This window comes from Drosophila sulfurigaster, chromosome 3, assembly GCF_023558435.1.
Source record: "Drosophila sulfurigaster albostrigata strain 15112-1811.04 chromosome 3, ASM2355843v2, whole genome shotgun sequence".
In the NCBI taxonomy this organism is placed as follows: domain Eukaryota; kingdom Metazoa; phylum Arthropoda; class Insecta; order Diptera; family Drosophilidae; genus Drosophila; species Drosophila sulfurigaster.
The window spans coordinates 43349933-43375696 of record NC_084883.1 but is presented as its reverse complement, the minus strand read 5'-3'; the positions used below and the strand labels follow the sequence as shown (position 1 = coordinate 43375696).

At 36.1% G+C, this 25764-nt stretch overlaps 4 protein-coding genes across 6 annotated transcripts; all 4 read left to right on the top strand.

Annotated features, from left to right (window-relative positions):
• Positions 1-652: 652 nt before the first annotated feature.
• LOC133841507 (uncharacterized) lies at positions 653-4253 on the top strand. 2 transcript variants are annotated; one of them, XM_062274043.1, is made up of 3 exons: positions 3519-3759; positions 3815-3982; positions 4039-4253. In XM_062274043.1, the coding sequence occupies exons 1-3, from the start codon at positions 3532-3534 to the stop codon at positions 4180-4182; spliced, it is 540 nt and encodes a 179-aa protein (XP_062130027.1). In that variant the 5' UTR covers positions 3519-3531; the 3' UTR covers positions 4183-4253. The 2 variants fall into 2 exon arrangements, with proteins under 2 accessions (XP_062130028.1, XP_062130027.1); XM_062274044.1 differs by lacking the exons at positions 3519-3759; positions 3815-3982 and adding an exon at positions 653-781.
• A 114-nt stretch (positions 4254-4367) lies between these two features.
• LOC133841506 (small ribosomal subunit protein uS4) lies at positions 4368-5833 on the top strand. Its single transcript, XM_062274042.1, has 4 exons — positions 4368-4444; positions 4638-4883; positions 5085-5271; positions 5569-5833. Exons 2-4 carry the CDS (start codon positions 4661-4663, stop codon positions 5744-5746), a joined length of 588 nt encoding a protein of 195 aa, XP_062130026.1. The 5' UTR covers positions 4368-4444; positions 4638-4660; the 3' UTR covers positions 5747-5833.
• Positions 5834-6168: 335 nt separating this feature from the next.
• Positions 6169-8680, top strand: LOC133841505 (leucine-rich repeat-containing protein 59). The gene is made up of 4 exons (XM_062274041.1): positions 6169-6421; positions 6991-7050; positions 7122-7388; positions 7495-8680. The coding sequence occupies exons 1-4, from the start codon at positions 6314-6316 to the stop codon at positions 8059-8061; spliced, it is 1002 nt and encodes a 333-aa protein (XP_062130025.1). The 5' UTR covers positions 6169-6313; the 3' UTR covers positions 8062-8680.
• Positions 8681-11980: 3300 nt separating this feature from the next.
• On the top strand, positions 11981-24117 carry LOC133841306 (proton-coupled amino acid transporter-like protein pathetic). 2 transcript variants are annotated; one of them, XM_062273691.1, is made up of 8 exons: positions 11981-12181; positions 18949-18996; positions 19065-19129; positions 21500-21595; positions 21666-21816; positions 21884-22686; positions 22756-22867; positions 22941-24117. In XM_062273691.1, exons 2-8 carry the CDS (start codon positions 18982-18984, stop codon positions 23142-23144), a joined length of 1446 nt encoding a protein of 481 aa, XP_062129675.1. In that variant the 5' UTR covers positions 11981-12181; positions 18949-18981; the 3' UTR covers positions 23145-24117. The 2 variants fall into 2 exon arrangements, with proteins under 2 accessions (XP_062129675.1, XP_062129676.1); XM_062273692.1 differs by lacking the exons at positions 11981-12181; positions 18949-18996; positions 19065-19129 and adding an exon at positions 21377-21429.
• Positions 24118-25764: the final 1647 nt, after the last annotated feature.

The following is a 25764-nucleotide window of genomic DNA, read 5'->3' as shown; positions in this document are numbered from 1 at the left end:
GAGTACATTTCATGATTACGATAAACAAACATTGTGTCGCCATCTTTTGGTAATTTTCTCGTTTTACAAAATATCTTAACTAATCACTAGACTTTCTAAAAATGTTTATTCTTTTTTATTTAAGTTCTATTTAATTTATTTATAAAGTCTGGGTGTTATGAGCACTTAAACACTTATAATTACTTTGTATTTCAAATATATTTAGTTTCATAATAGAGCAATTATTATCGCCAAATTGATTCAGTCAACCAGCTACTGATTGAAGATAAATAAAATCGACTACTATATTTGTGTATTGAACAATTGGCATAAAAGCTTTTCGTCGTAAACATGGAACAACGGACTGTGTATAACATCTTGCTATTCGTTCTTCTTTTTCATGGATTCTGTTCATTTCCGAGTCAAGCGGTTGTCTCCGTCACGAAGGCAGAGTGCACTTCATTGGATTACAAACATTGTTATTTTAAAAACTGTGAAATGAGAACCGATGCAAACGGTCAAACTTTTCTAAACTTCTATGTCGCTATGCGGAATAAACAACCACTTGATAACATCACCGTAAGTGACGAATAATGCTTTAAATATAATGCTAATATTCAAAATATTTGTACAGATAAATCTGACCTTGTTTAAGGTTAGCAAGACTTATCGAATCCCCATTTTTGACGAGTCCTTCGATTTTTGTGCATTCATGGGAGATTCGGGATTAGCTAAAATATACTATTTCATATTCCAACATTTTAGTAAATTCACAAATGCTAATCACTCCTGTCCTTACCAAGTAAGTTTGTTGACATTCCAAAGAATTCAAAGCTATGCTTAATTTGTGTTCTTCCAGCACGATATCATCTATTATGGCATCGACAATGAAAGATTTTTATCCGAGATACCAGCTCCCAAGGGTAACTACATTTTACAGATGAGAGTGGCCATCTATAAAAAGTGGAAAGTTAATGTAAAATTCTTTGCTATTCAACATTAATATAAAATCGTTGAACAATTAAGGTGAGCAAACGTTGTGGCGCCATCTGTTGGCAATTTGTGGCGCCATCGCTTGGCAAGTTTTTAGTCTCTAAAGATTGTTATTCTTTTTTAGTTGACCTCTTTTAACTTAAAATATAAAGTGACGAACATATAACAGCATTTAAACATGTATGTATATAATTACTTGGAATTTGAAATATATTTAATTTCATAATATAGCAATTCAATTGATTCAGTCAACCAGCTACTGATTGAAGATAATAAAAGTAGGCTGCGATTTTGAACTTTTGACCAATTGGCACAAAAGTTTTGAGTCAACAACATGGAAATACGGACCGATTTTAGCATATTTCTACCAGTTTTTCTTTTGCAAGGATTTTGTTCAGTTCCAAGTCAAGCTCTTGTCTCAGTAACGAGAGCTGAATGTATTGGATTGGATTTAAATCATTGTTATTTCAAACACTGTGAAATGAAGACCGATGAAAAAGGTCACACTTTTATGCACTTTCATGTCGCTATGCGGGATAAAAGACCCATGAATGATGTTACCGTAAGTAACGATAACTACATCTAAAATATTACTCATATTTAACAATATTTCTTTAGGTAAATCTGATCTTGTTTAAGGTCAGTAAGACGTATCGAATCCCTCTTTTCGACGAGTCTTTTGATTTATGTGCATTCATGGGAGACACGGCTGTAGCCAAGATGTTCAGGTTTATACACCAACAATTTAGTCAATTGACAAATGCTAATCACTCTTGTCCTTATCAGGTAAATTTTCTTGCATTTCCATATTATTTATAATACACAAATTTTAAATTATTCTCCCAGCACGATATCATCTATTATGGCACGAAAAATGAACAATTTTTAATGGAGATACCGGCTCCTAAGGATAACTACATTTTGCAGATGAAAGTAGCAACCGATAAAAAGTGGAGGGCTAATGTAAAATTCTTTGGTTATGTATATTAATAAAGAACACTGCACAACATCGAATTGTGCCAATTACGATAAACTGTGGCAACTCTGTCAGCCACCTATTGCCCATATGCTGGCAACACCAAACGATTAGTTGAGCAACCCGTGAATGGATCGCAGCCAACTTCATTGCGAAGCCACTTCAATTTGTGCTTTCAATTACACCACTTATACGTTTATAATAATCAATAAACTTAAGTTAAATACAACGGCATTTTCATTAAATCCATCACACCAATGAAGACGCCAAAGAACAAACGTTGTGGCGCCATCTGTTGGCAATTTGTGGCGCCATCGCTTGGCAAGTTTCTCGTTTTACCAAATATTTAGTCTCTAAAGATTGTTATTCTTTTTTATTTGTCTGTTTTTAACTTAAAATATAATGTCTGTGTATGACGAAACAGCATTTAAACTTGTATATAATTACTTGGAATTTGAAATATATTTAATTTCATAATATAGCAATTATATTCGCCAAATTGATTCAGTCAACCAACTACTGATTGAAGATAACAAAAATAGACTGCGATTTTTAACTTTTGAACAATTGGCACAAAAGTTTTGAGTCACCAACATGGAAATACGGACTGATTTTAGAATATTTCTACAATTTCTTCTCTTGCAAGGATTCTGTTCAGTTCCGAGTCAAGCTCTTCTCTCTGTAACGAAAGCTGAATGTATTGGACTAGATTTAAATCATTGCTATTTTAAACACTGTGAAATGAAGACCGATGATAAAGGTCACACTTTTATGCACTTTCATGTCGCTATGCGGGATAAAAGACCCGTGAATGATGTTACCGTAAGTAGCGATTACTACATTTAAAATATTACTAATTTTTAACAATATTTCTTCAGGTAAATGTGATCTTGTTTAAGATCAGTAAGACGTATCGAATCCCTCTTCTCGATGAGTCTCTTGATTTCTGTGCTTTCATGGGAAACACGGCTGTAGCTAAGATGCTCAGTTTTATAAACAAACAATTTATGAAATTGACAAATGCTAATCACTCTTGTCCTTATCAGGTAACTTTTCTTGCATTTACATAATATTTATAATACACAACTTTTAAATTATTCTCCCAGCACGATATCATCTATTATGGCACCAAAAAATGAACAATTTTTAACGGAGATACCGGCTCCTAAGGGTAACTACATTTTGCAGATGAAAGTGGCAGCCAATAAAAAGTGGAGGGCTCATGTAAAATTCTTTGGCACTGTACATTAATAACGGACACCGCACATTATTAATTACGGTTAACAATAATTGTGGCGCGATCTCTAGGTATTTTTTCCTTGTGTATCCCAAAAAACTAACATTAATTACCTGGACGCTGCCAACTATTTCAAGTGCTGTGGCTTGAAAATAATTACCGTTGCTCAATTTTCAACCATTTTGTTGTTGAGCAATATTTAATTTCATAATTATGCAATTACATGCACAAAATTGATTCAGTCAACGAAACGATGATTTAAGATAAATAAAATAATCTGCAAATTTTCTACACACCACTATTTTCGTATAAAGTACAGTTGAAACCAAAACCTCGATTTGAAAACATGGAACAGCGGAATAATTATATAATGCTATTGCTTATATTGCTCCTGCAAATATTTTGTACAGCTCCAGGTCAAGCAGTTTTTGCTGTCACAAAAGCGGAATGTACCCCATTGGATTTAAATTATTGCTATTTCAAACACTGTGAAATGCGAACCGATGCTAAAGGGCAAACTTCATTAAACTTTCATGTCGCAATGCGTGATAAAAGACCTGTTAATGACGTCACTGTAAGTCTTGTATACATAGTATGCAATAATACACATTATTAACTTTATTTTTCAGATGAATATTATCTTCTCTAGAGTTACAAAGGCTTACCGGATGCAAATAATAAACGAGACATTCGATTTCTGTGCTTTCATGGGACAGAACGCGCCTTCTCAAATGTTCCATTTAATAAACCAGCATTTTAATAAATACACGAATGCTAATCACTCGTGTCCTTATCAGGTAATTTTTATATAATTTAAAATTTTTAATACACAACTATAATTATATTTGCCCAGCACGATATTATTTACTATGGCATCGACAGTGAGAAATTCTTCACGGAGATTCCGGCTCCTAAGGGTAACTACATTTTGCAGATGCGTGTGGCAGCTAATAAAAAGTGGAGAACTACTATGAAAGTCTATGGCACTCAGAATTAATGACTAAATAGCACAAAACTAATGTTTATTTTACAAATTTAAAAAAAAATAAATGAATTATTAGCGCCATCTCTTGGTGATTTTTTGACATTGCCGGACTACTAAAATTATTTGTCTGTACGTTGCCACACTGATATGTAGCACAAAATATACTATAAGTGTTGCCAGATGAAATCAAGATTTTGTGGTATATTTTAAATATCAACATGCGGTCACACTACTTCTCTTATTCTTTCTTTCAGCGTGAAACATTGAACCGAACGTACGTAAAATTTCGCCCAAAAACCAAAATCACGAAATATAAAGTAAAACAACTACATTTTATCGAAATAACAAAATAATACATTGTAATAGTAACGCAACAATGATGAAGTGTAGTAATTTTCTTAAAAAGTCATGGGATGCATTGAATATTACACGATTAAAACTAACCTCAACACATGTACATTTTACAGAACTCGGTTGAATTGTTGGAATCATGGTTAACGGCCGCATACCCTCGGTCTTCTCAAAGACCTATGTGACTCCCCGTCGCCCCTATGAAAAGGCGCGTCTGGATCAGGAGTTGAAAATCATCGGCGAGTACGGTCTCCGCAACAAGCGTGAGGTGTGGCGCGTCAAGTACGCTTTGGCCAAGATCCGTAAGGCTGCCCGTGATCTGCTCACTTTGGATGAGAAGGACGAGAAGCGTCTGTTCCAGGGTAAGTTCATAATTAGCAATCTCAGTATTGCTAGCACCACGTCATGTGATGATTTGTATTACAAAAAAATAATAATTCTGACACTTCTTGTCTGAACAAATGCATTGACGTTAACCAATACACACTGAGAACCCAGCTTCATCTATGTAGTTATATGATATCTCCCAGTGACTTGCAACTAACATGATGTACTTGTTTTAGGTAATGCTCTTCTGCGTCGTCTGGTGCGCATTGGTGTCTTGGATGAGTCTCGCATGAAGCTCGATTACGTGCTCGGTCTTAAGATTGAGGATTTCTTGGAGCGTCGTCTGCAGACCCAGGTGTTCAAGCTGGGATTGGCCAAGTCCATCCATCATGCCCGTGTGTTGATCCGTCAGCGTCACATCCGGTAAATATTCGCTTGAGCAGGCGGCGGAAATACAAAACGTCGCAAGGCAATATATAAAATCATTGGTATATGTTCAGTAAGACCACTTGGGAGTCGAACAAGTTACTTGCACCGGCTCTCAACGTCTTTTGGTTGTATAGAAGTCGTTGATTCCACCATGGATGAGACTCTTAGACCATAATGCAGAGATGCATTGCGTAAGTTGCACTGAACACTTTGCTCCAACTGTATTTGCAGCCAGCACACGTGGTTAGTTCTATAATATTAATAATCTTTATTCTTCATTCTTTTATATAGTGTGCGCAAGCAGGTGGTCAACATTCCATCGTTCGTGGTGCGTCTGGATTCGCAGAAGCACATTGACTTCTCCCTGAAGTCGCCCTTCGGTGGTGGCCGTCCTGGCCGCGTTAAGAGGAAGAACCTGAAGAAGAACCAGGGTGGTGGTGCCGCCGCTGCTGATGAGGAGGAAGAGTAAACCAGCTCTGCTAAGTTTACATTTTTTGTAAAAAGTAAAGTTGCAAAATGTTTACACACAAAATAAACGTAAAATTTTAAATAAAAACAGATGGTCTTTTTTAAATACTAGGCGGTGTCTGGCGTTGCCAGATGGTCAAATGTAGTCGAGCAGCGGAAACGTGCATTTATTAAAATACGAAGTAATATGCGAAACACGCACAGGCACTTTGAATAATTATGTGTTATTAATCGGAATTGCATAATTAAAGCAATTTATAGCATAATTGCATAGCTAGGTCACGTAAAAAGAGAAATAATTGCAGTGCATCGACCGGCATGTGGCGCACATTTGTGACGTCACAGTCAACAGCGTAGTTTGTGCACCTGCGCATGACGTTACCACTATTTTGATGTGGGTACTATGCGCCCGGCAGTCACAGAGCGGCTTTTGGAGAGTGCAGCTGTGTTTTGGTTTTTCATTTCGACTAGTTGGCATACGAAATTATTATTATCGTACACACAAGTGCGTGTATAGAGTTCTCAATTAGACAAATTCAAATAATAATAGTACACACACACAGTAAACATGCCAAAGGGCGTTGATAAAGTGAAAGTGAATGTAAAGGAACGAGTCGAGGATGAGCACTGCGATCTCAGTTTATCGGAGCTTACCGAGATCCCAGTCCGTGAAATTGTAAGTACACGATTTATGGGGTGCTGCGGCTAATGGCAAATAATATCAATGCATAGCTAATTAGCTGATGCACTGTTTTGTCGTTGTCTGACCTGACGCGCCCCCCACAAGTGCCGCCGCCCCCACACACGATGCAAGGCAAACAAAGCGATGCCCAGTCTGGCAGCAGTCTAGTCAACCATATATGCGGCTATCTCGCTTGCACCAAGACAAGTCTCACTCTCGTCTTGTTGTTGTTTTTGTTGTGGTTGTTGTTGCCGGCTGTTGGCTGGCTTGCAATTAACGCTGACGTTGACTGCATTGCATTTACACTTGAGAGCCCCGCATTGAAGCAGATGTGTGTGAGAGTGTGTAAGTGCATGTGTGTGTATGTGTATGTGTGAAACTGCTTTAGGGGGGTTGATTTTTGTGATTTGGCAGCAGCAGCAGCAGTTGAAGGACAGTTTGCCACCCCGTTGCTCGGTCATTGCCAAAAATTCAGTTATGTGTGTTTTTTTCGGGGGTTTCTTTTTTCGACACATCCTGTTTGAAATTGAACTGTTCACTCAGTTTATTTGGAACCTTTGCAGGCTTCGTTCAAACGCGTTACCTTCCTGGATCTCTCCAGCAATCGTCTGGTCACACTTGGTGTAAGTTGAAAATCACAAATTAAGCTAATTAACGCATTAGCATTTAATCTCTCTTTTTTGCACCTTATTAGCGCAACTTTACCACACTCACACGGCTGGTTAAACTTGATCTGAGCAAGAATCAAATACGCATGCTGCCGGATGATTTTGGCCAGTTGGAGCATCTGCGTCATTTGGACTTGTACAACAACAGCTTGGAGCATTTGCCCTTGAGCTTTGGGCGCTTGAGTCGTTTGCGGTATTTGGACTTGAAGGGCAATCCTTTGACACCCGCCTGGGAGAAAATTGTGGGTCGCTGCTCCACGCTTAAGGACTGCCAACAGGCGGCCAAGAATACTGTAAGCAGAAGTGGACCACTTCACTTCAAGTGTACACTTTCATTCATGTACTTTACCCAACAACAATTTGCTGACATTTTTCTCTTTTCAATTTGGTTGTTGGTAGGTCAACGTTTGTGTTAACTTCAAGTCCGAATTTGTTGAACGTGAACGTCTCGCTGCTGCGCAGGAACGTCAACAAATGGCCGGAGCCGGCGATGGTGATGGCAGCACCAGCTCCAACCACAGCACAGCCAAAGCTAATGGCGGTGGTGGTGGAGAGGTCAACAGCAAGAAGTCGAGCAAGGCAAACAAAAAGTCCAAGGCAAAGAAACCGGGCGCTGTCAACGAAAACGAGTTGAGCATCAAACCCATACACGCTGCTGCTGCCGCCACGAAGACCACAAATCAAAAGCACAATCAAAAGAAGAAATCGTCGACAACGCAGGGCGGCAATTGGTTTGCAACGCTCTCGGGAGTAGCTTTTTCCTCGCTGATGACCTTTATGCTGTTGTTTATGGTCAATGTGCTCATCATCTATATGATCATGTTTAAGAATCCTGAAATTGCGGACAAACTGGTCGAGTATATTCCACATCAGTATCGCGATTGGATCTTGACCAAAACGGAAATCTTTCGATTGCGTGTCACCGATTGGATCTCGGAGTTTCGTACACCGCCAGAGGAGCACTGACGATTCATTTATTTGAAGCCATAGACGGCGCTCGGCTTCAAATAAGTAACCCAAGACTCGAACCTCGGATGCGCGTGTGGATGAGACATTTGAAATATGTAACTTTGATATAACCCCCAAAACCCCCCCCAAAAAAATGAAACAAAAAGAAAGAAAACGAATTGTACTGCCATACTATATATTGTATGTATATACATTTAAGAACTTACGTCCAGGGGCAAGAAATTTTTACCACAAGAACTACAATCAATCGAAACGCAACGCATCGCAACGCATCGAATCAATCAACACATCTTAACTAACATTAACGTTACAATAGATCAAACTATAACTCAATAGTAACTGAATTGCAGTTCCAAACTGACAATATACATTCATAACACACAAATAGAAACTACAGACACAGTCAACGTGCTTCACACGCTCAAACATACAACACAACTCTCATAAAACTCATCTCAAGTAATACGATAACATATATACTACATACATAGGTTAGGTATACTAATATTTATTTGGTGTACCATCGAATATCTCTGTAATGAATCACATCACACACAAACGCATTCTGTAAGAATTTCTTGTGCAATTTATAATCACAATTTGTTTTTTTATTAAATCCTTTTTTTGTTTTATTTTCCAACAGAAGTTATAGCATGATATATTAGTGAGAGTTGTTGGAAACTTACGATTTAATGCTGACAGATTTGAAATCTCTCAAGTATAAGTTTCATACGAAATATCACACACAGACATAGTTTATTATCTGCAAAAATAAAAGAGAAACAAAGTATATTGGTTTCATATAGTATATTGTATTGTATTATTTAAACAGAAATTAAATTAAATATTATATTGTACGTAATTTATGGAAAATATGTATACAACAAAAAGAATTGCTGATTTTTGGAATAAAGTTTTACATTTTAACAGAGAGCACAAACTCGTAAAGTTCTATGTGCTCAATTAATGAAATTACCTAGCAATTACTACTGGAATTGTCGATTCTGGAACGTTCTAATTGAAGAGCCAGTTCTGTATCCATTGACCCCATCACGCTCTCTCAATCAATATATAGTTAACCCACATAATTATCCAGTTCAGCAACTTTAATACGAACTCTTTAAAATAAATTTAGCTGCGTCGCAACTTTGATGTTTTATAATGATTATACCCGCTACCCATAGGGTAGAAGGGTATTATAACTTTGTGCCGGCAGGAAATGTATGTAACAGGTAGAAGGAGGCATCTCCGACCTTATAAAGTATATATATTCTTGAGCAGCGTCAACAGCCGAGACGATATAGCCATGTCCGTCTGTGTATCTGTGTGTCCGTCCGTCTGTCCGTATGAACACCTAGATCTCAGAGACTACGAGAGATAGAGCTATAATTTTTTTTTTCGACAGCATTTGCTATGTTTGCACGCAGATCAAGTTTGTTTCAAATTTTTGCCACGCCCACTTCCGCCCCCGCAAACCAAAAAAATCGAATAACAAGCGTAATTTTAAAGCTAGAGTTGCGAATTTTGGTATATATAATAATAACTATAGTAGTTATGATTCCTGAAAATTTGGTTGCGATCAGATAAAAATTGTGGAAGTTATAAAAGAAATACTTTTGTATGGGCAAAAACGCCTACTTATAAGGGTCTTAGTTACTTTGGCTGACAATCTGGTATATTGAGCCGTCTATGGTATATTTTGAATGCGGAACTATATTGATATACCAAACATACCATTTGGTATATTTTTAGTATTTTTTTTAAAGTATTTTCGGTATATTTTCAAAATGATACCGCAATATTTTGCCTTTATTAAAAAATGGGTAGCGGGTATCTCACAGTCGAGCACACTCGACTGTAACTTTCTTACTTGTTTTCTTATTGTACAAGAACATTTTGTAAGGTGCAAAGATCCTGAGAAATACATTACGATTGACCTGTAGAAAATACGTTGTAGGAATACATCATTATCTTTTTCCAAGAAAGTGTGAATTGAATTCTAATACATTAGCATTTTACAAGCCCTTATCATTTACATATGTATTTCCCACAGCACAAGTATAGGGTGTTCCACAGTCGGCTTCAACTGCATTATTTGAGTTCTTTTTTTATTGATTCATTCATTTTTAATAAGATTATCTAACATATATTTATGAGCCAAACGGTGCAATTATTACGCTTAGAAATTCCAGATAATCTCGTTGAATATTTATATTAATAATATATGGTGCGGTAATAAATAGAAATTATCAGCATTTCAATGGGCCACTTGTAGAACTTTAACGCATATATTTATAGAGGAAGCATCGTCAAATCAAGTTGCTTGAGATTCAAGAAAATTTTTAGAACGAAATGATAACAAGTTAGAGAGCTAATATAAAATGTGTTTCGGGCGGAAGCAGATGTGGAGATTTTCTAAAAATGAACCTAGTATCTGACGTCAATTTTTTTATTTTTATTTTTATTTTCATTTTTTTTTTGTTAAACATGTTTTCTGTTACCAAGAATCATATATATTATTATTACATTAAAGTCAAGGGGGCAATTATGATATGTCATATCTAACCGCTATAGTCTCTGAAACACGGACCGCTAATAATGATTAATTTTGTTATTTTCAAACAATAAAACGTTAATTTATTGTGATTGTAATAGAGCGTATATTAGAACTGACCTTCTCATTGTTTTTTTTAATCATAAATATTTTTTTTTATCAATTTTAATATTAAACATATGACTTTTTATTATACAAATTTGTTGTCATTTTCAATATTAAGCAAATGACTTCAATCCTTGCTCTAAACTTTCACATTCCGTAATATCAACTCAGTTGTTGAGGTTCCAATGAGTTTCTCGAATCGTCGATTGTGTGGCGAAATTATGCAGGATTATGAGAAGTGAATTACCGATGACTAATCTAGATATTAAATATCCCCACAAACTGCAGGGCTCCCACGAATATTAGCTGAATAGCCAAACATTTAGCGCTTGCTCCCCAAGTCAACCCTACATAGATAACGCTCATAATAGCTATCTCTCTCTCTCTCTGTCGCTCACAGCACACGAGTTTTAAGCATGTGCTGCTTTCAGTTTTTTGTTTATTTATACAATAAAAAAAAACACTTTAATTCTCTGTTCGCATATTGTGTATAATTGAATATGACTTGCAAAAAAATACTGGTTTAGCAAGTCAATTTCACCATAAACTGATAGATATATTCGGCATTCAAGTTGTTTATCTATTAAATAGATTTCCCTAGAACAATGACGTATGCACACACTATCATTAAGTATGTGGGAGGTGTGCAACGGTGCTATGTCATGACCAATTGACATTTTTTTGCCGTTGCGGATGCACTGTATGTTCGAACAGCACTGTGACAACATTACATAGAAATCATCTCATCCTTTTTATCTCTGATGCAATACGCCGTTAGATTTCATTTATTTTTGCCAACGCTTCTAATTTAAAGTTTCATGTTACCGTCGAGAGCGTCAAACAAAACTTTAAAAAGAGTTTGCCACGCTTATGAAAGTCTGCACTGAATTTCGTCAGCCAATCTTCAAATGCCAAGGCCCTTCTATTCCTGTGCAGGCTTTTACTGCTACAGTAGAAGTTCTCTTCCTTTGCCTTCCTCCTCAAGTTTGGCTCTTATACCTTTACTCCCTAGTCGGTAAAACGCGCTTCAAGGAGACATTAGTATGCAATCTAACCAGAGAGAGGGAAATACAGCGGCCAAACATCCACTCTCATTTACGGTGCCTCTCGCGTAGTACGCCGGCTGCCATTGGCAGGAGAGCGCCGCAATGTATTTGCCCTTTATTCAGTCTCTCACAATATTTTTTTTGGCGCGCTCGCTGTTTTTCAGCGCTCTCACCGGTTTATAAAAACGCTGCTCGACGCGGCAACGCCAGTTGCTTATGAGTTCTTTCTGCGTGAGGTTGCAAACCGTTTCGGTGGTGAATATTTTTGTGGAGCAGCAGCAACTACAATTTTTAGAATTGTTAAACGTGCATTAATTATTATCGTATATAAACTGGGGGGAAAACTGTGCAAACCATATTAAGAAAGTGTTAAACAAAAACAAGTCAAACGACCCCAAAAACAGTGAGCAAAGTAAGTACACACACGCATTGCATGGGTGTATTTTGTATGTTCTCTTTTTTTCGTGTATGCGCCGCAGCATTAGAAGAATGACAAAAAAAAAAAAAAAAAATGTCAAGCACATGGTACAAATTTGGTTGTCTACAAATAGACGTTCGACTGCATGGCAATAGACAAAACACACAGACACAGAGGTTATGCAGTGAAATTCGAAAACCAAATGGAAAAACTCAAAACAAATGCGAATTAACGAAATGCTCATCAAAAATAAATAAGCACATGTCCGAATTGCATGGCTGCAAAGTTCGAAAAGAAATTAAAAAAAAAAAAAAATTGTGTCATATTGAATTTGTTGGTTAGCACTGCGTCGTCGTGGTTGTTGTCATTACTCAACATGTATTAAATATGTACATAACGTAAAGCTTAACGTCAATTATTGTACTTGCACACACCTACGAAAGCAGAAAAAGTGCAAAGCAAAAACCCTTTTAAAGCCCGCCAGAAAATATTCATACTATTACTCTACTCAACATTGACACGCGTATGCAACGTAAGCGAAACGTCGACTGCGACTGCGACGACGGCTTCGCTGTTAGCGGCGACGCTAACGTTTTGCCAGCGTTGCACCTGTTATGTTATGTGCTGCGACTCCTCAGCAAATCTGAACATCGCAATTCATATACCCTACGCGTTGAAGAACTTTAGGTTCGACCTTTATTTGCGAACTGTCAACAATTCATTAAATTTGCTAGCCATGAATGAAAACTTAATCGTTGTACTAATACAACCAAATGCAAACAACAACAACTTTGCATGTGACTCTTTTAAGCGCAATTTGACTTGCTGATGTGCCACGTTTTGTTTTTTTTTTATTTACAATTGTTCGTACGTAATCTAACAATAATTGAGGAGAAAGTCGAATCATTGCTTGCAGACTGAGCTGAACTCAGTGTTCATTAGACTATGTCTAATTCACAGCGAAACTTCCTCCCTCAACACAATAAACATCAGGTAATTTGTTAGCTGCCATCGTATCCCATCTTCTGGGAAAGGTCGTAAAATGAGGAACTATCAATGCGAGACACCGAGCGCCATGTAATTCATTTTTCAATGTCGAATATGGTATATTGATTTTTGAGACCCTGTTCTTAAGAAACTGAAAGAGTCTACTATTGTCGTGGAAGTGTATATGACAAACTTAAGGATTAAAAATATACAATTACCACATCCATTTTTACATTGGTTTAAGAAAGTGGTTCTTATACTTAAATTAAATTTAATGAGAATATTTTACTAGAATATCACTTTATAATAATTCAAACTTAATATAATAACTTAAATTATATGGGAATTTTTAACTACCTTATCACTTCATAAATATCTTTAATCCCAAAAAGTATAATTTTTAAATTTAGTTAAATTTTTTAAGCAAAAAAGATGGTCAATCAAAGCCCAATAGATCGATTTCTGTTCTTTGGGGTATGGGGATAATTAAAATAACAGAAATTTACAAGAGTGCAAAGCAAATTTAGTCAAAGTCGCAGTAAAAAATGTGACGTCAGCTGGGAAAGAGAGAAAAAGACGTCAGCAACTGTTGAGCGTGGGCAACATTGATTCCTTGTCCATATTTGTACTTCACCATTAAAAGTTTAACGACATTCCCAAGGGAGCAACTGTTCAAATACTGAGCTAAGCAAACTAATATTAGAATTTTTTCTTAAAAACCCGCAGTTATGAAATATCTTTAGTCCACATAGTACAATATTGCGTCTTGTTTACGGTTATTCCTTGACGTTTGTTCTTTACATTGTGCTCGCTGCTTGTTTGTTTGCCCATCAATTTGTGCAAATTGTCAGCTTACGCCCTTGTACTTGTGGTAACGTAAGTGGTAATAGAACAACTACCCCTATCTCTTGTCATTATTTCTTTAACTGCTTCTGCTTCTTGGGCAAATTGATTTATTTTTAGACGTAACCAATTGCCGTAACGGAAGCTCAACACACCTCAGGTGTTCATTGATTGTTCAATTGTTGCAAGCAAATTGCTCGATAAATTTTCCTAAAAATATTCAAATTATTTCTTATTAATAGACAACGAAAATATCTGTCTTGTGACTAATATACAGCACTGCGGATTCTTATCAGTACTGAAGACCCCTTTGCTTACGTAAGGTCAACCCCACTCCCCAACAAAAAAAAAAACACTCCATTTGTTTACCCACAACTTAAGCCGACACATTATCTGTACACACACACACACGCCACAAAATGGTAATTACCTTTGGTTGCATGCAGTTTCGTTTCATTCCATCGTTCCTCCCGCCCATAGACCCTATCTATAAAGTACGCAGCTCGTAAACGTTACAAATGAAGTCTCTGACATAAACAAAATTAAGTAGTGGCAATTTTAGTAGTTTAAAAAGATCATTCCTAGGCAGTTGACTTTCGAGTTGATAATAGAAATTTTAAAACTGAAACTAATTAATTTTCTAGCAACTCATTGGATGACATTGCTAATTGTGAATCCCCCCATTAAACCGTCTGGAACTAGAAAATAGAATAGATCGAAATCTATAATTATTTTCCGTGCTACATTTTTAAAGAACATTAAATCATTTTTGCAAAGCTTTTACATATGGAAATGTTTATCATTAAATTGACAAGACTTTCCCTTGACGTTCCCATATTCGAGTCACATCGCACGTTTTCCTTATCAGTATCGAATCACAAACGTAAACTTGAAAGCAAGATATACAATACTTTCTTAATTGAGAGATGTCGATTGAGTCTCAAATTCGTAAAGAAAATTCTGCGTATAAAAATTGCAAACGAAGCGATTGAGTATTCTGAGAGCAAATGAAAATGTTGCGGCTGATGAAATTTCTATGAAACTTTGCACGGCGTTGCATGAACTTGAGTCTAAATATAAATACGATTTTTTTTATAAATGAATAACTAATACGTATATGGTTTTTGAGTATATTTTTCTAACAATACTTTTACTTATGCTGACGGGAAACGACAACAGTCAGCAAATTTCAAAAAACCCCAAGTTCTTAGTAATGTTTCTTATCGGATTGAAAAATTCCTACAAAATTCCGCAATCACGTTTACTTCAACATTATCGCGGTTTCCCTTATAAAAAAAACCGACATAACTTATGATTTTCATGTGGTTAAAAACCTCATGGTTTTTGTTGCACATTCCAACTCATTCACAATAAGCGAATGCAAGTTCTTAAAAATACAATTTAATATTTCTAAAAATGGAACACGTGTTGTTATATTTCGATAAGGGGCCTGGCCGCGGTGGCTCAATTTTCAGCAAAGAGAGTAGAGAGCATAAAGTTTAAGAAAATCCAATCTCCTCTCTTATAATGCTGGATGCTGTGCGCTGAATGCGCTCAGAGAGAGAGAGAGAGAGAGCAAGAACTGACGTCACATATGATTTTCAGATTAGGCGCAACAGTCGTTGCAGTTTTACGATGCACACAACAGATGTGCCCAATTCGTAATGGGATAGAAGAAACAGAAACATAGAAACTCAGAATGCGTTCCTGCTAAATTTTTGCGTTGTGTTCTCTATTGTGCCATTCCCCAATTTACATACATACATATGCATAGGTACATATGCTAAACGTCAAAAATTTCATTCTCAAGGCTGGCATTGTGATCAGTCTTTTCTGCGCACGAAACAATTGCTTTACGACGCGCAAAATCCTATGAATGGGCCGTCTAAATTTAGACTAATCGTACATGATCTTTCTTTCCTTTGTTGTTTACTCATAAAAGCATCCTTAGTCAATTGAGAATTTGTCCAAAAATAAAGATAACTTTATGTCTTTTATGGTTCATTTAAATTTTCACACAGAAAAAAAGTTTTATTATCAAGATTTTGGTACTAAGAATTTTGATCTAATAAGTGCGTCTAGAACATAAGAAAATCTTAAAGTTAGAAAACACATCTCGATTTTTAGAACATTTAATATAATACCCAGATCTTATTAATTAGAAAAAAAACCTTATAGTTTTAACACCAAAAATCTTATTATAAAATGAAAAAATGTTATATTAAATGAATTGGAATTTTGTAACCTAAATTTAGAATTCTTGGTCTTATTTTGAGAATTTGGGTATTTTTCAGACTAATGTTCTTAGTTTTAAGAATTTGGTCTTATTTTTAATGTTTTCCATTTTAGAACTTGGTCTTTTTTTCAGTGTAGTTACTCTATGGATGACATTTAGGAAGAAGGAAAAGAGAGATGTGTATGCTTTGCTACTTGTGAAGATTGACATTTAACAAATATTTATTATATTTAGTCTGTTTTTGATTCATATCGAAAAAAATTTGGCTATAGTCTATTGGACTTTAGACTTGTCAATCGCTAGGCAAATATATTCTAAAAGAAATACTTAGGAAAATGTATTTAAGAATCATCTTCAAATTTTGTAGTACTTGTTCCTCTAATTGAAAAGTCACGGGCACGTGTAGAACCCTTAATTAAGAGTGATGAAATCAATTTTGTCTCCCGAAAACTTTTGACAAATTCTAGTGAAACGAAACGATGACAAGAACAACAATAGAACACTTAAAATACCCCTCAAGGGCAACATTTACAGTTATCTCACAAATTTTTGACTATGTCATGCTCTGGTCCCGGGGTCCGGGTTTGTGTCTATCAGTTTGTTCACGCAACAAATTCTTCTTCTAGTAGTAATGTGTATAGTATATTTTATATGCTATGGATGTTGGCACTGATACTATAAATCGATCAATTATCTAAAAAGTTTTGCGCAAAAACCGGTTCGAGGCGGTTCGGGTCATGAGATTATGGTATTACCTCACTAAAAATATCTCAAATCAAGCAAAACACTAACAATAATAGATGAGAGAGAACTGTGCCAAATTTTTATAGACTCACACTGGGTGAAGGTCTGTCGACTCTTTGTTGTTAAATGCGTACTATACTCGCTATGTTTATTTAGTCGTGGCCAATCTAACCGGTGTAGAAGTGCTTTAATATCTCAACACCAATGTGAGGAAAATTTGATTCATTCATTGCGGCACGTTCCATGCTCAACGAACTTTGATAATGCTGTTCCGATGTTATAATTGACGAATACTAATATCTTATCTCGAGGTGTGTTATTTAGTGTATGCGTGATTTAGTGACGCGTTGGCATATTTCTTTTCCCCAGGAGGAGGAAATCAAAATTTGTTATAGCTATACGAGTATAGCGCACAAGTCTGGAGGTTATAAATCTGGCAGTCGACAACTCTGATTAGTCGCATGAAGATAAAGAAAAGCATGGCAAATTGTTTGATAAACTGAATAGAATAGAATAGAATTGAAAAGATCATTTAAGATAGTGGCTATTATGACTGGCAAATTGTGTTATATAGCAAATGCAGTTTCAACTGGATTAAATCTAAGGGAAAGATAATGAAATTGGAAGAAGTTAAAGCTGAGAGATCAGCTCATATTCTATATGAAAAAGTAAAGGAATGTGAGTTGTACAAATAAATAATTGTAAAACGATCGTTTAAGATTGTTTTACAACATTAAGAATTTCAGTTATACAAGTTGCACGCGAAAGGATTGCTGTGGATTGTATTACAGCTGGTGTGGAACGAAAATGGATGCCAGAAAAAAATAAGACTTGTTTTTCGCACAACTTAATTCGGCAACCAGACTCAAAGTTCATTCAACCTCCTCACAGCAAAAAAATGTGCTGAAGCAAACGAAAGCCAAATAAACCAGCATAAAGAAAACAGCAAAAAAAAAGGGGGAATGAAATTCAAGCATTGAAAAATGTTTACGCATGTAAATAAGCCAACGAAAAAAGTAAATTAATCTTGTCAGTCTATATGGCTTATTAATTCCAAAAAAACAAAATGTGTTCTATATGCGGCTAGACCTCGACTTTGTTTACAGTTTACAACAGTTTGAACAAGGTCGAATAGAATGATGGTAACGTAGTTGCTAATGAGACAATGTTTGGCACATTGAATTGACGTATGTGAGAAAAAAAAACAGAGAAAAAAACATTGTCACACGACTTGCAACACACCGCATCATCACACCCACTTGTCCCGAATGTGTCTTGTGAAATTTAACACATTTAACGAATTTTGGCAGGGATTTGACATAGTATTAATAATAGAAGCGCAACCACAGGCGGTAAACAACAACAAACTCATCATCATCGTGACAGGGCCGAAATATTGAATGGGACAGTTTAGTGAAAATGCTCGAAGGTTCATTGATAGCGCCTTCTTTGGTAGGGGGCTGCGACTTTTGCACCAAATATAACATATATAAATAGAACTCATTAAACACACAAATAAAGAGAGAGAGAGAGATAGAATTTAAGTGAATAAATTGACTTGTCGCAAATCTGGCAAAAGCACAATCAAGGGAAAAGTTTACTTTAATAATTTAAGTAAATCAAATGTCTGTATTGAAAGTGCGGCGCACGAATCAATTAAAAGGCAATTGAACGCATAAATTATATCGAATTAAAGCCAATAAACATATGTACTATATTAATAAAATGCCGACGGAATTTTTGATCGCATCCGTGCGCCGACCAATCAAACTCTGTCTGCTGAATCAATCAGACAATTTGCATTCACAAATAGTTACACTATTTGATCACACATATCAACACCATCATCATCATCATTATCATCGTCATCTTACACTTTCTGGCTGTAACCAATATTTACTCTATTCAATTAATCAATTTTTACTCACTTTACTCTCTTCTCTATTTGCAGTCGGTACACTGAGAAATTCAATACACAGACAAAATGGTCAACGTTGTGGTAAGTAATATTGTTGATAATTTGATTAAATGATTGACTAATTGATTAATTGCTGTCAATATTTGCAGCCAGACAATGGCGCCAAACATGGGCCACAGGAAATGGAACAATTCCTTCCCGGCGATGGCACCAAGTGAGTAGTCTAGTATTTCATAAATTGTTGTGATGTTTGATGTTAGATGAATGAATTCATAAAAAGTTTGCACATTGCGTGTGCAACAATTAAATGTTAGTTAAGCTAACAAATTGAACGTATCTTGCCGCCAAAGTCACTTGACTAATTGAGTGTTTGTAGTCTGGTATTAAGAGGTATTATATCATGGTTCAAGATCGCAGATCTTAACTAGCAAAGTTAAAAATAATAAACAACTCTGAGTGCAATTAAGTTAACTAGCAACTAACAGAAGAAAGATAGACTAAATTAATTAGATCAGCTTATCATCTAAACGAAACACGTAATGCAAATCGAATCCAATTTACGTACGTAAAAAGCGTTTCCAAAGTTCAACTAATAATATAATATTTTACTACAAAAATACGCTAAATAATTTCCTGGCTTTTGTTGTTTCCAAGTGCAAGTTCAAATAACAAAACTGAGTTGCTTTACTCAGCAGTCTGATGCGAAATGATAATGTATTTGAACCCCACTTATCACTAAATGCACAGAGTGTCTTTAAGTTGAGCAGACTCAACTGCAACGTCACACCCTTTGTTGTTTTGCTTATTTTTGCATTCAAAGATCATCTGCATGCAAATGAATGTTTTCTTATATTTTTGCAAGGCAAATATTATTCTGCAGCTTGTCAAAGCAAACAATTTAAATGTCAATTGACAACACACGTTTCACGTTCTGAAAAACAAGCTCGAAATTAGAATAGAACATCATCAACATGAAAAACAAATTCAATTTTTAGTTGATAATCTGTGAAAATGTATTTATAAACAGCTCTGTTTCTAGCCGCAAAGTGTAAACAAATAATTAATGGAATATAACCAAATCTAATTGTTTAGGGTAAATCAGAAAAGTTACACTCGAGCTGAAATCTATTTGAACGATCAGCTGATATGATAACCTTTTGCTTTTGCTAGTGAAACCTTGCGCTTCAAATGATAAGAAATACTTTAATTCACAATCAAACTGAGCATTAATAAATAATAAAAACTCTCGCCTCTAAAGGTTGCAGCTGATAGCTGGCTTTAGTATTTACTGCTTCATGTTCTAAAGATTATTATCGCACTTAATTCGCTTCAAATGTTATTTTAATCAATTTGTGTTTGACTGAGAATTCTTTACCGGCATTTCAACATCTAGTCACACTCATTAATAAAATATTTGCTGCTGACCCAAGTGGCAACAAGTGCCAAATTTTATTTACTTTTAGCAAATAGCTAAAGTGAACACGCAAATGTTTGCTTGACTGCTGCAGCTAAAATAAATATCAATGGCCACCGAAAAACATGTCCAAATATGCTTTAGAATATTATTCATTTTAAAACAGCTTGCATTACATTTGAAAGCATAAAAATGTGCAACAATGACTTGTGCAGAATTCCCAAATTTAGCAAATATTGAAGAATTTTTTTGACGTATGTTTAAGCAAACATATTGTGGGGTAAAATGGTATTGGAGATATAATTTTGAATTTTGTGAAATGCTCAGAAAAATAAACACGAATAATCTAAAAAGAAATTACTACAAAATAATTAAAGAAAGCTAAAACTTAGGCATCCAAACAAAGGAATAGGATAGAAAAATATATTGATTACCATCCTATATTTTTAAAAAATAATTTAAATGACTATTGTTAGTATGAAATTTCAATTCGCTGAAACAAATTAAAACAAGTTTTCTTAATTGACCATGAAAAGCCTTTTCAGCCTAAAATAATAAGTATTTAGTTCGAAGTTATTAAAAGGGTATTTGAATGAAGCTATTTTAGTACAGCCTGAGAGATTTTGAGATTTCTTTAGTACAGCCTAAAAGTATGCTACAATTTTTGCTTAAACTTGCAGTTTCTTTGGTTCACGCATTTGAACCAATTTCTTTGGCTGATGCAATGAAAATGCGAGCTTAAATCAGGCTCAGATAAATAGTAGCATATGTGTAGAGTGGCCAATCACAATTGGCAGCCCAAATATGGCAAGTTGTTGTTGCTTTTCATGTAATTACATGTGCTCTTGTCGATGTTGTTGTTGTTGTTGTTGTCGTGTGCCCGCTGCTTGTAAACACACTGTGGAGTTGTGGACGTCGACAAATGGCTATAATTGCAGATGCAGCAATTCCAAAAGCCAAAGAATTTCGCTTGCCACTTTGGCCATAAAAGCAAAGAAAATGTTTTCATTTTAGTTGTTGGTCAACTGAGGTGCACAACAGATCAGAGATCAGAGCTTTAAAATGAAAGACGACTTAGAACCAACAAACGTTGAGTTGAGGTGGCAATTTGCAAATCACTTTTTTAACTACATTTTACTAATAAGAGATTTATCATTTCTTCATTTTTAGATACAAAATTCAGCCGCGTAAATCAGATGCCGAGCAGGCCTTGGCTAACAATGATTTCGATCCATTTGCGATGCGAGACAATGAGCATCCCACAACGTAAGTACAAATCGAGTGACAATTAAAATGGGAAAATCCTTTAACGATTTCTCTTATCTCTCTCCTCTAGTGATAGAGAAACTTTGACGCATTTGCTGAAGGCCTCGTTGGGCACTGGCATTCTGGGCATGCCCATTGCCTTCATGTACTCCGGTCTTGTCATGGGCATCATTTCCACCATCATCACTGCCATCGTCTGCACGCACTGCAGTTACGTGCTGGTAAGTACAAAGATCAAACACACTCTTCAGCCTATCAATTAAGTGCATATTCTTTTCGCATCTTTAGGTCAAGTGCGGTCACAAACTGTATTACAGAACACGTCGCACCAAGATGACATTCGCTGAGATCGCCGAGACAGCATTCCAAAGGGGTCCCAAATGGTGCCGTCCGTTTGCGCCCGTTGCCAAGTTCTCCATATTGTTTGGCCTCTTTCTCACATACTTCGGCACTTGCTCCGTCTACACGGTGATTGTGGCCAAGAATTTCCAACAGGTGCTGGAGCATTGGCTGAAAATCGATATTGATTCGCGTGTGCTCATCGCCATATTGCTGATACCATTGATCATTATTGCGTGGGTGCCCAATCTCAAGTATCTGGCGCCCGTTTCCATGGTCGCCAACGTCTTCATGGGCCTGGGACTGTTGCTTACATTCTACTATCTGGTTCAGGATTTGCCATCGATTGCCGATCGTAAACTCTTCACCTTTGGCACGCTGCCGAATTTCTTCTCAATCACCATTTTCGCAATGGAGGCCATTGGTGTCGTGATGCCGCTGGAGAACAACATGAAAACTCCAAAGAATTTCCTCGGCATTTGCGGTGTCCTCAGCCAGGGCATGTCGGGAGTTACGTTGATCTATATGCTGCTCGGTTTCTTGGGTTATCTGCACTATGGCGATGCCACCCGTGATAGTATTACCCTGAATCTGCCCACAGAGGAATGGCCAGCTCAGGCTGTGAAAATTTTGATCGGTTTGGCCGTCTATTGCACATTTGGACTGCAGTTCTATGTGTGCCTCGAGATCGGCTGGGATGCCATCAAGGATAAGTGCACCAAGCGTCCCATCTTCGTCAACTATGTGCTGCGGTAGGTTACGAATATTTTCACATTTTTGTTCCCTAACTAATTCGATTTGACTTTCTCTTCAACTTACAGTACCGTGCTGGTTACTGCCGCTGTTGTGTTGGCCATTTCAGTGCCTACAATAGGACCATTCATGGGTCTCATTGGTGCCTTTTGCTTCTCCATACTCGGTCTCATCTTTCCGGTAAGTACTTCACATTCCGGTAATTCCGATATCTTGCCGAAACTAATGTGTGTTCCTCCATCTTTTCTTGTAGGTCTTCATTGAGATCATTGTGCACTGGGACACCGGATTCGGTGCCGGCAATTGGATCATTTGGAAGAACATTGTCATCACCTTGTGTGGCATTTTTGCTCTCGTCTTTGGCACACAGAGCGCCATCAACGATATCATGGCAACCTACGGTCCAGCCCCAACTCCAGCTAGCTTACCCGGGTCGAATCAACCCTCGACGGCCTAAGCTGGCCACAGATTTAATCTCCTGTGCATAACAAACACACTCACACATACACAAAATCTATCATGCGAGAAAAAACACAGTGCTATACCAAGGGATATATATTTATTATATACACTATATGTATACATTTGAGAGATATACTTTTTAGCATAGTTTGTAGTGTTGCAAAATGAAAACTAGAGCTGCACAGGCTCCGTTTCACTTTCCTAGGGAATCTAACTATTGTTAGATGTAAAACAACAATCCCCCCCAAACAAAAACCAACCAACCAACCAACACATTTTGTAAATGTTTTCTTCGTTTTCACGTTTAAACGCATTGGATAGTAGTACCCTAAGGTTTACTATACACCATATTATACACTATACTACTACTTATACTATAAACTTATTCGAGTGCCTAACTATTTAGCACACAAGCAGCACCAAGAAAACAGTTTAAGCACCATTTTTGTAGTAGATATGCAAATGCAATTATATTAATTAGTTGTTGCGCGTACATTTTAGTACCGATTGAAACAGTTAACTAGCTTAAACTCGTACCACAAGCAAAGAAAAGAAAAAGAAAAACGTTGATGGCTAAATGAAAAAGACTTTATACCTTCAAACCTATATCCAATCCCATATTCCTGCTCCGTTTCGATTTCAATCTGTTCTATAAGTATTACGAAAAGAGAAAACAAAAGCAAAACAAAAAAATTGCAGGCGTATACATATTTTTTAGCTCAACTTTTTAGCATGTTTAGTTCATAAGCAATACGATATAGTCCTAGTTCCCCTCGCGAAGCCTCGCCCCAACAAAAAAACACTCTGTCAACATTCGGAAAAAGAAAAAAAAACAAAACAAAAGACTTTTATTTTTGTACATACATTATGCAGAGTGTTTCTTTTTCTGGGGTCCCAACATCAACTAGGATATATTTCGCCTTTCAGTTACTCAAAATTATACACTTTGCGAGTAGTATAAAAAAACGTTTGTTTATTTTTTTTTTCTTTTTTGTTTTATATCCATTCATTAGTATCATTTGCTAAAGCGATATTCACACTTTTGTTGCATAACATTTGTATTTTAATTGTAGCTATAAATAAATCAATGATAAAACAAAAAAAAAAATATTGAATATTTTAAAAGGGCAAACACATCGAAGTAATTAAATCGAATTAAACGCAGTTTTTGCATTTAAACGAAAAGTTCACTTTTATATTAGATCTTTCGATTTACAGCTGTCAATTGTTCAGTTTTGAAGATATATATATTGTATTATCTTTATCGAAGATTGTCCATTTTAAGATTGATATAATTGTTTACTTTTTGAAAAGTGTTAACAGCAAAGTGTTAGGACAACCCCGAAATAGCATACGAATAAAAAAAAGGAATGTAAAATAAATGAAAATGTGTTTTATTGCGATTGTGATTTCACAAACGTTTTCAACTGTGCGAACTTTGAGCGGAAGCGGATCTCGGAACAAGTTTATTCAATGAAGAAATGGTCATTTTTTTACTGCAAGAACAGCTTGAACCGGTTCAATTGACACTCTTGCATTGCGATACAGCCTTGTAATTGATCAATTGCCACTTGATCAATTGGCAAGCATAATGATTTGTGTTGAACGCGTGTTTTTCTATACCCAATAGCTAAGGATTGAAATGGGTATATTCATTTAATGCGGGCTGCAAATGTTTAATGCATCTTCGAATCTTCTTGACCCGAGATACTCTAGATATTTTTATCCGTCTGTCTGTCTGTCCGTCTACATAAGCAGATACATCTCTAAAACTATTAAGGTTACAAGTTACAAGAATGCTACACAAATCAAGTTAGGTATAACAATAGCCCTCGTTACCATATCCAAACAGAAATCCAAGAAATAAACATAGTATCTAAGCAAGGTCTTTTGAGTCTAGGAATTATTTCTAAATTACAAATAAAATAAATAAACAATAAATCCATTCTTTAAAAATGTTTGCAAGCATATTCTAGGAATTATTTCTAAATTACAAATAAAAATAAATAAATAATAAATGTATTCTTCAAGCATATTCGCTTCTTGTTGAACAGAGTGACTATATAATAATATCCATCCATCTGTCCGTCTGTCCATATACTTAAACACCTAGATCTCCATAACTAATAAAGCTGAATAGCTAATAAGTCCAAATTACAAATACAAATAAATAAATAATAACGAGATTCTTTGAACCTTTAAAAAAAAAAAGAATATAAATTGAATAAAATTACTTTCTATATTATATTAGGTTCACACAATTTGTTTATCATCCTATACAAATGACTGAAGGGTATTTGAAACACTATCAATCCGGCTTAGTTATTATTTATTTTGCTACCGACTTGAAGTCAGCACGTGGTCATCGTTATAGCAAATGGCAAACAAAGAAATAAGGCAATAATCGAAAATCGTGCGTTAATTGGCATTAAATGCCCGCAAATACACAATTGCGGCCCACACAATGTCTGATTGGCAAATGGCACAGACAATAAATACTATACAAAAATAAATACAGGCCAGTTGCTGCTGCTGCTGCGTTTTGGCCCGAGGCAATTGAACCTGCCCATTGTGGTCCATAGACCGTGGGCCAATTTGTAGCCAAGCCAAGATGC

What these genes read in the sequence shown, in the direction of transcription:
- LOC133841507 (XM_062274043.1), top strand. Translation starts at nt 3,532, where the DNA reads ATGGAACAGCGGAATAATTATATAATGCTATTGCTTATATTGCTCCTG. An exon ending in GACCTGTTAATGACGTCACT is followed by an intron (nt 3,760 to 3,814) that starts GTAAGTCTTGTA and finishes TTTATTTTTCAG; the next exon opens with ATGAATATTATCTTCTCTAG. An exon ending in ATCACTCGTGTCCTTATCAG is followed by an intron (nt 3,983 to 4,038) that starts GTAATTTTTATA and finishes ATATTTGCCCAG; the next exon opens with CACGATATTATTTACTATGG.
- LOC133841506 (XM_062274042.1), top strand. Translation starts at nt 4,661, where the DNA reads ATGGTTAACGGCCGCATACCCTCGGTCTTCTCAAAGACCTATGTGACT. An exon ending in CGAGAAGCGTCTGTTCCAGG is followed by an intron (nt 4,884 to 5,084) that starts GTAAGTTCATAA and finishes TACTTGTTTTAG; the next exon opens with GTAATGCTCTTCTGCGTCGT. An exon ending in ATCCGTCAGCGTCACATCCG is followed by an intron (nt 5,272 to 5,568) that starts GTAAATATTCGC and finishes TCTTTTATATAG; the next exon opens with TGTGCGCAAGCAGGTGGTCA.
- LOC133841505 (XM_062274041.1), top strand. Translation starts at nt 6,314, where the DNA reads ATGCCAAAGGGCGTTGATAAAGTGAAAGTGAATGTAAAGGAACGAGTC. An exon ending in AGATCCCAGTCCGTGAAATT is followed by an intron (nt 6,422 to 6,990) that starts GTAAGTACACGA and finishes GAACCTTTGCAG; the next exon opens with GCTTCGTTCAAACGCGTTAC. An exon ending in AACAGGCGGCCAAGAATACT is followed by an intron (nt 7,389 to 7,494) that starts GTAAGCAGAAGT and finishes GGTTGTTGGTAG; the next exon opens with GTCAACGTTTGTGTTAACTT.
- LOC133841306 (XM_062273691.1), top strand. An exon ending in CTTCCCGGCGATGGCACCAA is followed by an intron (nt 19,130 to 21,499) that starts GTGAGTAGTCTA and finishes CTTCATTTTTAG; the next exon opens with ATACAAAATTCAGCCGCGTA. An exon ending in GACAATGAGCATCCCACAAC is followed by an intron (nt 21,596 to 21,665) that starts GTAAGTACAAAT and finishes TCTCTCCTCTAG; the next exon opens with TGATAGAGAAACTTTGACGC.